At 35.9% G+C, this 15897-nt stretch overlaps 1 protein-coding gene across 4 annotated transcripts in view; it reads left to right on the top strand.

The window, feature by feature from the left end:
- The window catches only part of bcl11b.L (BCL11B, BAF complex component L homeolog), a 73010-nt gene extending 61899 nt beyond the window's left edge, over positions 1 to 11111 (top strand). For 2 of the 4 annotated variants that reach the window (XM_018230496.2, XM_018230495.2), the window contains exon 3: positions 4823 to 11111. In XM_018230496.2, the coding sequence (XP_018085985.1) occupies positions 4823 to 6822 (2000 nt within the window). In that variant the 3' untranslated portion in view covers positions 6823 to 11111. The remainder of the gene's footprint in view (positions 1 to 4822) is intronic. The other 2 variants (XM_041573032.1, XM_041573031.1) reach the window with 2 other exon arrangements.
- The last annotated feature ends 4786 nt before the right edge of the window (positions 11112 to 15897 follow it).

Raw genomic sequence — 15897 nt, 5'->3', positions numbered from 1 at the left:
AGTTTTAAGAAAACCCCCATGATACTACGCATGGCGATAGAGATTATGGGTTATTCTGTGTTATCGGCTTTCCAGCGGGAATTTCAGATGTATGATTTTATTCATTATCTGTATGAAATAGCAGTTGTTAGGCTGGAATCTTTACAAAAAAACTTAGAAACAAACAGAATCTGAAATGAAATAAAATCCCAGAATCACTGTTGCTTTCATTGGTTTTGATGGGAATTGAAGGATTGCTAATTATAGTCTAATGGAAATGACCGGGATAAGGATTCTAATGGACACTAATAATATGCTCTGAAGAGACAGCTTGAAATATCTAAAATTAAGCAAAAAAATGTTAACTTTATAAAGTAACATAAAATTTGTGAAGGCTGATTTGGCGACATATCAAGCCAAAATAAAGACTTTAAAAGACTAGCATTAGCTTTTGACTGTTTAGTTTCAGTTCCTTATACTGTATATGGGTTATTGTGGTTTGCAGGATACATTATGTTTTATGTGCATATTTATTGTTTTTTAAACTTTCTAAAACTGTTTCATTTCTTGCACATTTATTAAGTAAACATTGTAGAACATCTGTAAATCTCCAGCCATCTTTGGTAACTCTACTGACAGTAATAATGGAAGCCAAATGTACTGGTATACTGGTTTACTGGGCATAGGCAACGTACTAGCTGAACCTCATTGACAACTAAATGTAAAATAATTTATGCCTAAAACATAAATAAACTACATAGGATGCCAGTTCAGTGCACATACATATATGACAGCTAACATTAAAATTGTGTCAAAGATTTTTGTATATCTCACCATAATATGAGCAAATATTGACACTTAGATTTTAAGACACATATAGAAAGGAGAGGCATTTTAAAAAGAGCCCACAGAGTATACTTTGCATCTATGTATTTAGAATCGGTGTATAGTTCTGAAATAGTAGAACCAGTTCACTTTTCAAGTGAATATCATTTTATTTTGCTGTTGGTTCATATCAATCTGAAAATTCTTTATGGAAGCAAATATGATAATGAGGATTGAGCTAGATCAGCTCTTTACAAATAACTCTGGTAGTTTGGTTAGAATTGGCCTCAACCGGTGTAATCCTACATGCTAGTACTTGTTGAAGTGCCATACACTGACATTCCGGAAGCATCTTTATTCATTCCATCAGCCAATATTAAATTCAGGAAGGGTGAAAGCAGCAGGAACATTCAGCCCAGTGAGATTGACCAGCGTTCCTTTCTATTTCTCAGTGAGCTAGATGAAGGAAGTTGGCATTGTCAACGAGTGAAAGCTCTGCAGAAGTGCCGCAGGTTTTTCATATGGAAATGTGAAGTAATGGGGTGATTAAATAGAGCTGTATATTAAAGTACATCTGACATTAGAATTAGCATAATGTGCTCTAGCCCTAGGCAGTAGTACTTTATTTGCCATCTGCGTTGGACCAAAATCCCCCAGGGAAGCGCTAAAATATTCTGAATAAACTCAGCCCGAGTTCTTATTGAGAATAAAATACCATTTGTGGCACCTCGTATTGATTTGTCTTAATTGCGGTGCAGAAAAGAACATTCAGCTGCTGATGACTTTTGTGCACGGTGACAAGGTGGCAGGAGTTATTCTAACACTGCAGTTGGTTAACCTGAGTAGGCTGCCTTCTTCAAGAGAGGTGAAACCTTTGCCTCTAGGTGGGTTAACTGCATTGCCAAGAAAGGATATTATCTCTTCTTAGTCCCCAGTCTTTTCCTCGATTTTCACCAGTTTCTGCCAGCTTAGCTGTCTTATGCTGTTTTGAGGTGATATCAATATCTGTTAAATTTTTAAATCTTTGTGCAGTGAAAAACATTTTGATTTTTGTGCATGCTGTTTATTGTATGCTTTCCTGAAGTCCCCTTTATAACCTTTGGCGAACTAAAAAAACAAAATCCAGTCTGTTTACTATACCTGCAGAATAAAAAAAGAATCAGCTGCTTACAAGCTACATGCATGTTTTTCTCGCTCTGAAAAATGTTTTTCATCTGCAAGCAAATTTGCATGTATGCAAATGACTGCAATTTGATTCCACGGCAGCAGAAATCAGGTATGCTCTTTATGAGTTCCAAAGAGCAACACAAGGAATGTTCAAATAAGGATTCTTTGAATAAAAGAGCACAGCTATGAAAATAACATAACATTAAGAGATATTTCATATCTAGGGTGCGGGGAGCTGTTCTGCATATTCTGTGTGTCACCAGCAATTAAAAGGTCGACTTTTTACCCTCTCATTTTCTATTATTATACTCAGTTTAAACATTCACACTTTCACCACCGACCTTTGTCTATTATATTTTATTACATACTTAGATCAAGGGAATAACCTTTAACTTCAGAGACAATTGAAGCAAATTTACAAGTTCCATGTATGCTGTTTTCTTGTGTTATATAAATCCCAGCAGACCTGATCACTTTTCTCTGATGCCACACTGCACAATATACATATATTACAGCCTGTTTGCTCTGCTCTGATAATGGGTCCCTTTTGTATTAGATAACCTATATAATGCAGCATCCAGTCTCTCCATAACATCAACTATACATAGAGCTAAATTTACATGATGTTAGAATAAGATTTAGAAATATTTCCTAAATCTTAGTAGGACTGATAAACATGACAGCACTGATAAAGCAGGGAATGGGTTGCTGTTTAATAAAGCAAAGTGAATAAAACAAACAATATACCACATACATAACAGCAAAATAAACCTTAGAAATTCATCTACAAGCCTTGAATTGTGTAATTTTCTTCACAGCTGTTTACCTCGTACTGCAAAGAATAGGTAACAGAAGTGTTATATGAGTGAAATGCACTTGTTAATAAACTATTAATATGCTTAGCATCTGTGCTGCCATATTGCTTTCCCATGTAAAAACATTCTCCAAAAGCACTGGTAGTGCAATCTATTTATGAACCTGTGGGGTGTCGTTTCTATAAAGAACGTGAATAAAACCTTTTGTAAGACATATAGTATACCAGCACCCACTCCTTTGTGCAGGCAATGGGTGTTCTTTCTAAATAATATGTTGTACCTTAGTATTAGGTTGTTTAATAAGATTTTGTGGGACAGTACTGCAAGGTTTTCTCCTGTAAAATTTGTCAGGGTTTCAGTAAATGCTTTCTAATAACTCACTGCCAGTGCCATTCCACATTGTGAATGCCATACAGTTTGTGTCTGGCAAAATTTGCATTATTATATGTTAAAATATCAGTAAATTTCACATGCACAATGTTGGAATAACAAGAACAGAGAAATAAAGAGCAGAAAGGGAGGAAGAAGGGAATATAAAGTGGGTATTGCAATGCTGAAAAGTGCCACAGAATAAAAAATAAAACAGTGGTGTTTTAAAATAAAAAAATGTATGATTTAGTTTTTGAATGCAAGTTAATACTGCATCTCTTTTTACCCTATATTGTTAAATAGGCTGTATGGAGTCTGACCATCAAATGTCCATAATATTACCTTGCTCCATATATTCCCCTTTATTAAACTCTACATCCATCTGGTGATTAGGGTTGCCATATATTAAGCTAACGAACCACTATCCACACCAGGAATTGTTTTCTAATTTTTTCAGTGGGATTGTACCATGTCAACAGAGGGTCATATTCAGCAAATGTCTGGCATAAACAATTAATGTCTTTGTAAATATTCTGATTACAGTGGACAGCTGTGGATATAAAATAGGGTATATGTTTTACAAACCTTTATAAATAAGGGTGGCCCTTAATTCTGTTTCAGGTGCACCCATTCTATGCTTCTTAATCTAAGTCGTATCTATTTTCATTTCTTCTCTTTTCCAGTCTTGCCATCTATCTTTACTTTAATTAGATATAGCACTGGACAGCAGAGAATTTGGACAAGCAATCTGATTGAATGCTACCATCTGTTTATGAATTGTATGACTCTGACACATCTTTTTGCAACTGAATGCTTAATAATAAATATGTAAACATGCAAGGGACAGACTATTATCTTTTGGGCTAACCACAGGCCCATTTAAAGAGTTTTAAAAATAGGTTAAAGCCTATGATCTGCCCTTTAATTTAAGTTTGTTTCACAATTTCTCATAGCTAAGTAGATACATGTTTAAAACCACTGTACCATTAACACATTATTTTAAACTCCCAAAAACCAACAAATAGTATTTGCTGCTTACATTCATGACTGGAGGGGCATGACTTGATAATTTACTTGTTTCCATATTTGGCAGATGGAGACAAGTAACCCTGATTACATCTAGACAAGTAGAAAATATTCCTGGTAAATATGACAATAGATAAACTCTTTAAAAAGAAAACATTTGTTAATATTTGACACAAACAGTAAATTATTAAATCCTACCTTACACTTTTATTTGCTTTGTTTTGGACATTGCCATTTTTCAGGCATTTTAGCTTTTAGTCAGACAGATTTTTGTCAATTTCAGATTAAATATTTGGAACAGAAAAATAAAAGCAAATCAAGGTAACACATTTAGGGGTAGATTTATCAAAATGTGAGTTTAGAGCTTAATAAATAAAACGTTCTACTCATCACTATGGTATTTTTACAACCGTATATATCAAATGGTGAGTTCTAACTTTCACCCATAGATAAATACAATTCTAAATCCCATAAGAATGAATAGAATGTGGATGAGTTTTTATGTATTAAGCTCTAAACTCACATTTTGATAAATGTGCCCCTTAATGTTTTGTATTCAGTCAGTAGCTTAATGTAAAACTGTTAATACAAAATCATTTTAACAATATTTTATTTTTTGTCTTTTTTTGTTTTTTTTGCAGGTAAAGATGAGCCTTCAAGCTATATTTGCACAACATGCAAGCAGCCTTTTAACAGTGCATGGTTCCTGCTTCAGCATGCTCAAAATACACATGGATTTCGTATCTACCTGGAAACAAGCCCATCTAGTAACTCTCTTACTCCACGTATCACTATCCCTCCACCTCTGGGACCGGAGACTGTTGCACCTTCCCCTCTGATGAACTTCCTTGGAGATGGCAATCCCTTCAACCTTTTAAGAATGACAGGGCCTATTCTACGTGATCACCCAGGCTTTGGTGAGGCTCGGCTCCCAAACACACCACCACTTTTCAGCCCACCCCCACGCCACCATCTGGACCCGCATCGCCTTAGTGCCGAAGAAATGGGGTTAGTTGCCCAGCATCCTAGTGCCTTTGACAGAGTTATGCGTTTAAACCCCATGACAATTGAATCTCCAGCAATGGATTTTTCCCGAAGGCTAAGAGAACTAGCAGGGAACAACTCCACTCCTCCTCCAGTGTCACCGAACCGCGGCAATCCTATGCATCGTCTGTTAAACCCTTTTCAGCCAAGTCCTAAGTCACCTTTTATTAGTACACCACCATTGCCACCCATGCCCCCTAGCAGTACTACTCCACCACAAACCCAGTTAAAGAGCAAATCCTGTGAATTCTGTGGAAAAACTTTCAAGTTCCAGAGTAATTTAATTGTCCACCGTCGCAGTCACACAGGAGAAAAACCTTATAAGTGTCAGCTGTGTGATCATGCATGTTCCCAAGCAAGCAAGTTAAAACGTCACATGAAAACACATATGCACAAAGCTGGGTCAATGACTGGAAGGTCTGATGATGGACTGTCTGCTACTAGCTCACCAGAGCCAGGCACAAGCGAGCTAACTGGAGAGGGTATGAAATCCAGTGAGACAGATTTTAGGAATGAAAGTGACCCATCTTTAGGACATGAAAATGAAGAAGAAGAGGAAGAAGAAGAAGAGGAGGAGGAGGAGGAAATAGAGAATGAAAGTAGGCCAGAGTCAAGCTTCAGTATGGACTCTGAAATGAGCCGCAATCGTGAAAATGGAGCAAAGCTAATCCACGACGAGAAGTCCCTTGTTCTTGGAAAAGTTATGGATAATGTAAATTTAGGAGGCATCCAGGCATATAATGATATGCTACATGAAAAACAAAAGAGAAGTCATTTCATGAAACGATCTTCTGATCCACGAGATTTATGTCAGAGAATACCAGGGCATGAAGATAGAGTGGAGAGAGAAATTATCACTAATGATGAAGGGGCCGTCAATGGAACTTTTGGCCCAGGTGAACCATTTCCAGGCTTGCTCCCAAGAAAGCCAATGCCCATTTCTAGTTCTGGACTAAACAACTCATCAAAAAGGATAAAAATTGAGAAAGATCTAGATTTACCCCCAACACCAATAATCCCTTCAGAAAACGTTTACTCCCAGTGGCTGGTAGGATATGCAGCATCAAGGCACTTCATGAAGGATCCATTTCTGGGATTCACAGACTCTCGACAATCTCCTTTTGCAACTTCTTCTGAACACTCTTCAGAAAATGGAAGTCTGCGGTTCTCTACACCACCAGGTGACATGCTGGATGGAGGTCTCTCAGGGCGAAGTGGGACAGCGAGTGGCGGCAGCACACCTCATATCGGTGGACCGGGGCCTGGCCGACCAAGTTCAAAAGAAGGAAGAAGAAGTGACACATGCGAATACTGTGGCAAAATATTTAAGAACTGCAGCAACCTCACGGTCCACCGCAGAAGCCACACAGGGGAACGGCCTTACAAATGCGAGCTCTGCAACTATGCATGTGCCCAGAGCAGCAAGCTGACACGCCACATGAAAACGCATGGCCAGCTAGGTAAGGAGGTCTACCGCTGTGACATTTGCCAGATGCCCTTCAGTGTTTACAGCACCCTGGAGAAACACATGAAAAAATGGCATGGAGAACACTTGCTGACAAATGACGTCAAAATTGAGCAGGCAGAAAGAAGCTAAGGCCCCCTATATGGGTTTAATCAGGGGTCTAAGTATCCATTAAATTTGTACAGATTTAACTATTGCCAACTGAGAAAAGCTGACCTAACTTGCCTCCTTAAAATAGCATAAATATGTTAAGCGTCACAAATGTGGCACTTAAAATATAACCTGTGTCTAAATTTCTATTAAACCTGAGGGTTGTATAAGGCAGTAATTGTGGAGCCTTTTAACTGTGCAATAATTTCTGTATTTATTGGGGTTTTATTTGTAATTTTGGCATGTGCAGGCAATTTCTCCCCTTGCTGTTTAAATTTCTTCTTTTACCCTTGTTCTAATGTGCTAAAATCTCCTTTTGGACTTCAGGGGCTACCAACCTGTTCAATTACAGTGCTGCCATACCCCTCTAGAACAAAATGGGCTTATTACCTATTCCTTAACCCAGTAGTAGCCTGAGATCATTATCCTTGTAGGGAAGAGACATATCTTAAATTATCATTTTGTGGGCTGCTACAATTTCTGGAATTTAAGCTAAACGTTTGTAATTTCTTGCAAAGAAGCCATTAGCTGTTTATTTTAAATTGTTTAAAATGTCATTTTACCTAAAATAGATCACAACAAATTCACAGCAGATTACAATCTTGAAATTATTAGCACTTAATTGTATGGCATGATAGGATCTTGTATACAGCAAATAAAATGTAACTTGCAATGCCACAATTTTGCCATTTTAAGGATTAAAAAGCCACAACCTATAATAAGAAAGTATACATTTGGAATATGCAACACTTAACAATGACACAATGTCTTTGTATTTCCAAAGTATTTCATATATTACATTTCATAGCAGAATTAGTGCTGCACAGGTAGTATAAAAATGATGCATTTAGTAGAGAAAAACATACAGCCCACAGATGTAAACTAAACCCTTTTTACTGCCAGGGTTACCTGAATATCATTGTAGAACAATGGATTCCTGGTTACACTTGCAGAGAAAAGCATTAATTACTGTGGACCTTTTTTTAACATAGAATGCACCTACAATTGTTTGCAGTTGATTCAGCATTAAAAGCATGAAGGGTCATCGCCACAATTAAGTCCATAAATGGTGGTATTGTAATAGGTTACTGAGTTCAGGGTACTTGGGATAATGATTGAAACTGTTATTTATTCTAAATAATGCAAGTTAAAATAATGACACCTGCTTTTAAGATCCTTTTTCCATTTTTTCTTTTCTTTTTCTTTGTGTGCACCAGGAGGACAGCAGAGAACAAAAGGTTACCCATTTTAATTATGTTGACCGCACTTTATAACTTGCTTTTTTTTTCTTTTCATTTAAATGGCTTCTGAACAAGAAATTACAGCATATTCTCCTACTCAACCCATTGGTGGGTGACCTCTATAAGGGAACATCTGAGATTAAGTGTCAGTGTTGCTAAGCATGGCATTCACAATGCTGGCACTATAAAAAGATATATATATATAAATATATATATAATTTATTGGACGGTTTGTCTACTGCCATTCAATTTGTTGTGAGTGCCTTGAAAACTGATCTTCCTATCTGAGTCTCTCGAGACAAAATGCAAAACATTTTTGTGAAACATAAAAAAAAGACTTTCTAAAAATAGTAATACAAGAAAAGTACATTTCTTTAAAAAAACAAAAAACAAAAAAACAAAAAGCCACATTTACTTATAAAACTCCTGTTTGAAGATAGTGGACACATTATTGCCATAAGACCCAATCTAATGAAGATGTTTACCCAGCACAATTTTGAACGTTCTCTGGCTGATTTATTGTCAGCTTTTTTTTTTTCAGGACAACGCTGCTTAGAAAACGGAATGAAAATTATTTACTGCTGAATTGAAAAATGAAATGACACAACTTACCAGTTATCGTTGAATGGGGGAAAAAACAATTCAGGAACAACGGCTAATTTTTTTTATCGTTAAATTTAGTGCACTCTGTCTTAAAATACGTTTACAGTATTCAATACGTACAAGGGTAAAAAAAAATATAATTGTGTGTATGTGTGTTTGGACGATCTTTTCTTTTCAAAGTTTGCTTAATAGGTTATAAAATGCCATAATGGCCATGTGTATATTGTTTTTCTTTTGGTGACGGGGGTTTTAGTATATATTATATATATTAAAATTTCTTGATTACTGTAAAAGTGGACCAGTATTTGTAATAATTGAGAATGCCTGGGCATTTTACAAAATCAGAAAAAAAAATCCTTGAAAATGTTGCAGTAAAATTTAAATGGTGGGTCTATAAATTTGTTCTTGTCACTGTAATTGTAAAGTCTAAGTTTTAGTATTTTTTTTCTGCTTTGGGTGTTGAATTTTTTTTTGGACATGTATAGAAACTTGTATTTGGGGATTAAAAAAGGTGATTGCTACACCATGTAGAAAAAGTAAGTAGAAAAAAGTGCTTAATATTGTTATTGCTTTGCAGAAAAAAAAACACATTTCTGACCTGTGCTTATTTTTCTCTCCTCTTCCCCTCTGGAATGGATATTGATATTGATTGGTTCACATAATGTAGGCACTTGCTGTATTTTTACTGGAGCTTGTAATTTTTTAACTGTACGCTTGTCCTTTTAAAAGGATTAATTGTACCTTTTTGTTAGTGAATTTGAAAAAAAGGAAATGTGCTGCCATAATATATTTTTTTAATTTGGCAGGATAAAATATTGCAAAAAAAAAAGAAAAAAAGAAAAACAGAAAATAAATCATTTGTAATTAAGTCCTACTGTACAGAAAAAAGGCGGTTGTTTAACAACATCCAGGTTAATGAAACAAAACAGCTTTCTTAAATGTTTTGTTCACTGGTAATTTAAGTTGTACATTTTCTGTCATTATTGGCCTATAAAAAAAAGTACTGTTCGTACAGGGATGTAACACCCCCCTTGGTGCCTGGACCTTGTATCAAGGCCTTAGCAGGTATGGACTGATTGGTACTAGCTACCCTTGTAAAATAAAATCAGTTTTTGTATAAATACTATGAGAACATTCCATGTATGCTCGTGAATATTCCAGGAACCTCTTATAGAGTGAGAAATTCTCCACAGTCCCACCGGTATCTGTTGAACCTACTGTACACAACAAAAAGTGATTTTTCTGTCGAAACAGATGCAATTGTGTTAATGAATTCAGTGGTCCAGGCCCGGTCATCCCATCCCTTGTTAGAACAGGACCTATTCTGAACACAGGTCTTGCCAGTTCACGTCATATCTGCTTTGCTCTCCATTCCTTTTTGTACATTCCATAAACTCATGAATGTTTGATGGGCTGAGATGAAATCCTGTTGTATAAATACAAAAACAAAGTCGCTACAACTGCAGGACCTATCATTTTCCAGTGCAGCATGGGAGTTCTGAACTTTATGCCTTTTTCCTACAAGGCCACATTTATTATTATTATGACAGCTTGTCATGTACACAGTGCTTTGCAACTTCAGGCGACTCTGTGGCCAAATTCTAATTTTGATTATATGCCATCAATGTTTGTTTGAAGAAAACATCACCAGCAGATCTGGGTAACCTCTTTCTTCGCCAATACGGTTTGCAATTAAGTGAAACCCTGCAGCACTCTGGAGGTTAATGATATGCATCCTATTAGCTATTCACAGAACAAGATAAATAAGCACAATGTAATGTTTTGGCTGTGCACAGAATGAAAAAAAAAGTCAATTCTTTAAAACATTGACCACAAGCACAATATGTAAGCTGCTCTTTATTTTATGTCCACCCTTTCCTACACTCTAGTTCTCTGTGGTCATCACCAGTATTTCATCCCAGCCCACTATAAAAGACAGTCCAAGACATTGTTCATTGCAGCAGCCTCATCATTATGGTGCTCTATGTATTTTAGAACTGCAAAGCAAAATGTCACTTAATTTGTTTGCATTTGTATGGCAAGGCAAAATATTTTTATTACCTTTTTCTATTATTGTATGAGCTTTTGTTGTTTACTTGGAGGTTTTCGTCTTTTACTACAAGTTTGGAACTATTTATTATTGCTTGGTATTTGTGCTCTGTTTAAAAAACAAGAGCACTTTTTTTATTATGGATAAAATGTTGGGACGGCTAGAGGTCATTTCAACATGGCTTAGTGAAATATTTATTGTTTTTTTCTTATTTTCTCTGTACAAAATTATGGCCTCTTCATTTTACCTTATTGTCACAATGTTGAGTTCAGCATGTGTCTGCCATTTCATTTGTACGCTCGTTTAAAACAAGGCTTGTTCCAGTTTTCAAGTTATTACAAAACAAAAAAAGATAATAAATTGGACATTTAACTTGATGATCTTCAGATTGTTCCTGTTTTATTTGTTTCAACAAGTGGATCTGAAATGTTTTTCAATTTTCACTGGTCCATTATCAATAAAATATTTGTTATTGTGTGTTACGTATGAAATGCTTTAACCCACAAATAGTGTATCTGGCTTGTGTAATCGATTGTGGAAAACCTTGCACACATACAAAGTATATACATTTGTTTTATTTTCACTGATTTACTATTGCTATGAATTAGCAGTCAGCCTCCTTTCAGGAATATGAAAATTGCACTCAGCATGCATGGGACATGCATTATATGTGATCCAATATATCCACTTTGATGCAACAGATGAATCAGATTATGCACACAACATAAATGGGACAGAAACACATTCCAAGACTGTGGGGAGGCAGACGTGACTTATATCAAATGGAGACTCACCATACTACAAAACTAGACAATATTCGATGTAGAGGATGAAAGAAGATAGCCAGGGTCATTTATCAACATTTGCAAACATCTGGGCAGTAATCCCTAGCAATTAACTAGTGATTCTCTTATTGTTATTATCTTTTTTTCCAGCCAGCTGCATGTAGAACAATACATGCAAATATTTGATTGGTTACCATTGATTACGCCCAGGTACAAATGTGCCTAATGTTGATAAATGCACCCCATTCAGATCAGAGTGTACTTTGGATGGGTGGAGTTTCAAAGCATGACAGCAATTGCCTTTAAAATGGTTGGTGTGCTTCCTCTCTGTTTGGAATCTGAATTCTGTGTTTGGCCTGGAAGTGGCATGGGAGACAAATGCACCTGAATAATACAAGTAAGTGACATTCAGAAGATCAAGTTACATTGGAGGTCCACAGCTTCATTAAACCAAGTAATCCATCATACCATAACCAATAAAATAATAACAGACATAAAGAACCCAAATGCCAGCTACCACAATCATGGCTGGCATGTTGAATGAAATGGCAAGCCAAATACTTAAACATAGTTTGTATAGATAACAAACCACTCAGATGCTGACATATGATTACAATAGAAGAGAAAAAAGCAGTGACTGGTACTGAGAACAGACTCAGGGTGGTGGAGCTACAGCAGCATTCCTGGTGCCAAATGTTGAAAGAGGCAGGTAAGGTCCCACTCTGCCTTATATTTATAAATCCCTATCACACTGTTGAGGGCGAGCCGGCTAAGGGGAACTTATACCCTGAAACCCTGACGATATTAATGATTTAAACCAGAGTTTGTACATACAGCCAAGAACTGTTTGTTAATTCCCTATATCTCAATTGCTTCAAAGCTTTGCATCCTTTAAAAGGTAATCGTTAGCTGCTTTACCATTATAGAGATGACAGTTCATTAAAGGAGAAGGAAATCTCCAAGACAGTTTATTGCCAAACGCTATATTTATTCTGCAGAATGCTTTACCATACCGGAGTAAACAGCTCTAGATGCTGTCTCTGTTTGTTTAGGATAGAAGCTGCCATATAAGCTTGGTGTGACATCACTTCCTGCCTGAGTCTCTCCCTGCTCACTTACAGCTCTGAGCTCAGATTGCAGCAGTGATGGGAGGAGGGAGGGGGAGAGGAGCAAACTGAGCATGCTCAAGCCCTGCCCTGGAGGTTTATGCTGAAAACAGGAAGTCTGATACAGAAGCCCATGTGTACACAATAAAAGGAAAGAAATGCTGTGTTTCTTTTGACAGAGGACTCAGAGCAGCATTACTTTGAGGGTTTTACTGGTGTATTTATATAGAGCTTTCTAATAAAGCTTACTTAATTTTAGCCTTTCCTTCTCCTTTAATATAGGTGCTAATTGTACATGGCTAAAATAGGTTTCAGTGCTTTTTGTGGAAGAAAGCAATACTAGTCTAGAAGCCAAAATACCTCTTTGCTGCTAAATAGTGTTGTATGAGCATATACTGTAGCATTCAGGATGACACTTAGACTTTTTTAGCCATACATTGAAATAAGTCTTAGGTGTTTTCATGATATATATTTTGCAAACCGTGTATGCAAGTTTCTGATTATACACCTTTGAAAGTACAAGTAAACCCAAAAACAGAAGATCACAGATCACAACTAAAGAAGTGCCAGAGGGTAACTTTAATGTGGGAATACTAAATGGGCAACCAAATCCTCTATATGTCTCTATATTTTAGTAGTGAAAGACGGTAACCATTTGTCCCCTTCAGTTTTTTGGATCACTTAACTTGGAACATGTACATACAGTATCAGCTAGGGAATAAGTGAAATTTTAAAAAGAATGTTTATTTAAAGGGATTGTCAACCCCAAAATTAATTTTTTTGTCTAATTAAAGAAAACATAATTCTAAGCAACAAGGATGTTAAGCCCGAAATTATTGATTCCAGTTTTTTTCTTTAATTAAAAAACATTCAAGTTGTGAATTAATTTGAGTTCATTCAAGGTATAAAAAACTCTAAAATTTGACCTTTGATAACCCCCTAAATGTGAATGCTACATAACTCAAAAGCTTTGGACAACAACAACATTTTGCAATTCAATATTTGTTTATTTATATATTTAAATTAAGATTTGCATTCACTTTGATATATCTATAAACGCATTTGGTGGATATTATGGAATGAAAAAACACAGTTTAGATGAAAGTTTAGAAAAATAAGCTAATTTATTTAATTTTAGAGTTGACAAAGACAGAAAATAACTAGAGTATCACTTTTTCACCACAAGGTAATGTTAAGTGGGATGTAAGTCATGTAACTCTGCCTATATGGACTGGAGTAGCATCAGCAGAAATGTTGAAGTATGATTATGCAGATATGGGCATTTGAAGGTTGATGCCTTTAAAAGTATGAGTTTGGGTTCATTGTGCCAGTACTGTATTAGGTCTGATGAAATATAAATAGAACAGTATATATAGGAAATTTGCATCAATATGAATTTAAAAACATATCTTGAATGAAACATATATTTTTGTTTGATAGTGTTTTGATGTAGGTAAAATAGAAACATTAGCATTGTCACAATCAAATATGTTCTAGCTTTTCAGGGACCCTGGAATAACACACGTTCACTAGATTAACTCTCCCACAACAGCTGCACAATTGTGGCAATTTTGAATAAACTGCTTTATAGGGTGCCTAGATTGCTATTGGGAACACACAAATGGGAAAAAGGAAAAGTTGTAGCATTTGTTTTGTAGACACCACCATCGTGGTTAGCCAAGCTGTTGAAGGCTGTTTCAGAGAAAGATTTTTCAGTGCTGTGGGGCTATTACATTACATTGGCCCATGGTGCATTATTTTACTTTTCCTTAGCAGGCTCCTTTGATCTTTCTGTACTGCTTGTTGCTAGTAAACTCAATACATGCCTCAAATCATAAAGGACACATAAATACTAATTCTAATGGACACTTGACGGGTACCAGATAGCTGCAACTGGGCAGGCAAGAAGTGAAACCAAAGTTGGTGGAAGTTAGTAGCTCATTGGTATATGTGGAGATGCATATCACTGTTTATCAAATTGTACACGTATGATTTTCATGCTAGCCAACAGCAGTCTATGACTAAAAATCACTTGACTGGAAGAAAGTATGTAGGCATAACACATATCAAGATACACACTTGCTTTTGCAATTGAATTTTGAATTTCTTTTTCAAAATGTCATGAAATTCAAATTTATTCTAATTTCCTAAGCATTACATGTGGTTTCAAACAACACTTAGGGGCAGATTTATCATTGAATTGAAAAACTTCAAATTCAAATATCGAATTCGAAGTTTTCTCACCGAATTTGGCAATCCTACGATCGAATAAAAATCAATTCGAACGATTTTAGCGTATGATCGAAGGATTTTTATTTGATGTGTAAAGACTTAGAAAAAGTTTGTAGAAGGTCCCCATAAGCTAACATAGTAATTCGGCAGGTTTAATTTGGCGAAGTATTGAAGTCAAAGTTTTTTAAAGAGACAGTACTTAGATTATCGAATGCTCGAATATTCGAATGATTTTTACTTTGAATCGAAGTCGAAGTAAATTCGAAGTCGTAGTATCCTATTCAATGGTCGAAGTATCCAAAAAATTTGTTTGAATTTCAAACTTTTTGTACTTCGAAAATTCACTCGAACCTTATTAAATCTGCCCCTTATACTTTTTGATTATTTTATCCATTATTTTAATTGCTTGTGGTATCAAGGTAGGGTAAAACATGTTTCAGATTTTGATACAGTTTTGCAGGCGGAAAGTGATTGGTAAAGAGGGAGAATAATAGACATGGACATTAATAGCAGTGGTGTAATCACCAAACAGCAGACCTATATGGTAGGCCCTTGTCCTAGCCCCTTCTGCAATCTAATCTTTGCAGCTTGCCTTTTCAAATAAACAAGTGACCCAAAGGAGAACATAACACTCCGGCCTTTATCCTCCAAAGACCTAGTTACACCATGGATTAAATTTATTACAACCTTCTATAAAAAAAAAACCAGGACACAGAACTCATAAAGAAAACAAACTGAACGTATATTTACTGTGAAAAGGGCAATAGAGGAAAGAAGCCTACTAAATGACTGATCATTTCAGAAAGCATGAAAATATAGCAAAATAGAAGAATCGGCTGTTGGTACTGTTGCTATTTGGAAAAGATGGGGTGATTATATGGTTGCATACAAATGTCATTGAATTAATACATTATGAGGGTCTCTGTAGGTAGAGGCCCTATCAGAAGCAGAACAAGAAAACATACATTTAAGTATTCAGAATGGAAAAACTAAAATGGTAAATGATTAAACTTAAATCAGACTCTTATACAGTTGTTACC

The sequence above is a fragment of the Xenopus laevis genome, chromosome 8L (assembly GCF_017654675.1).
Source record: "Xenopus laevis strain J_2021 chromosome 8L, Xenopus_laevis_v10.1, whole genome shotgun sequence".
Classification (NCBI taxonomy): domain Eukaryota; kingdom Metazoa; phylum Chordata; class Amphibia; order Anura; family Pipidae; genus Xenopus; species Xenopus laevis.
Note: the sequence above shows the minus strand (reverse complement) of the source record. Positions and strands in the feature narration are given on the sequence as shown.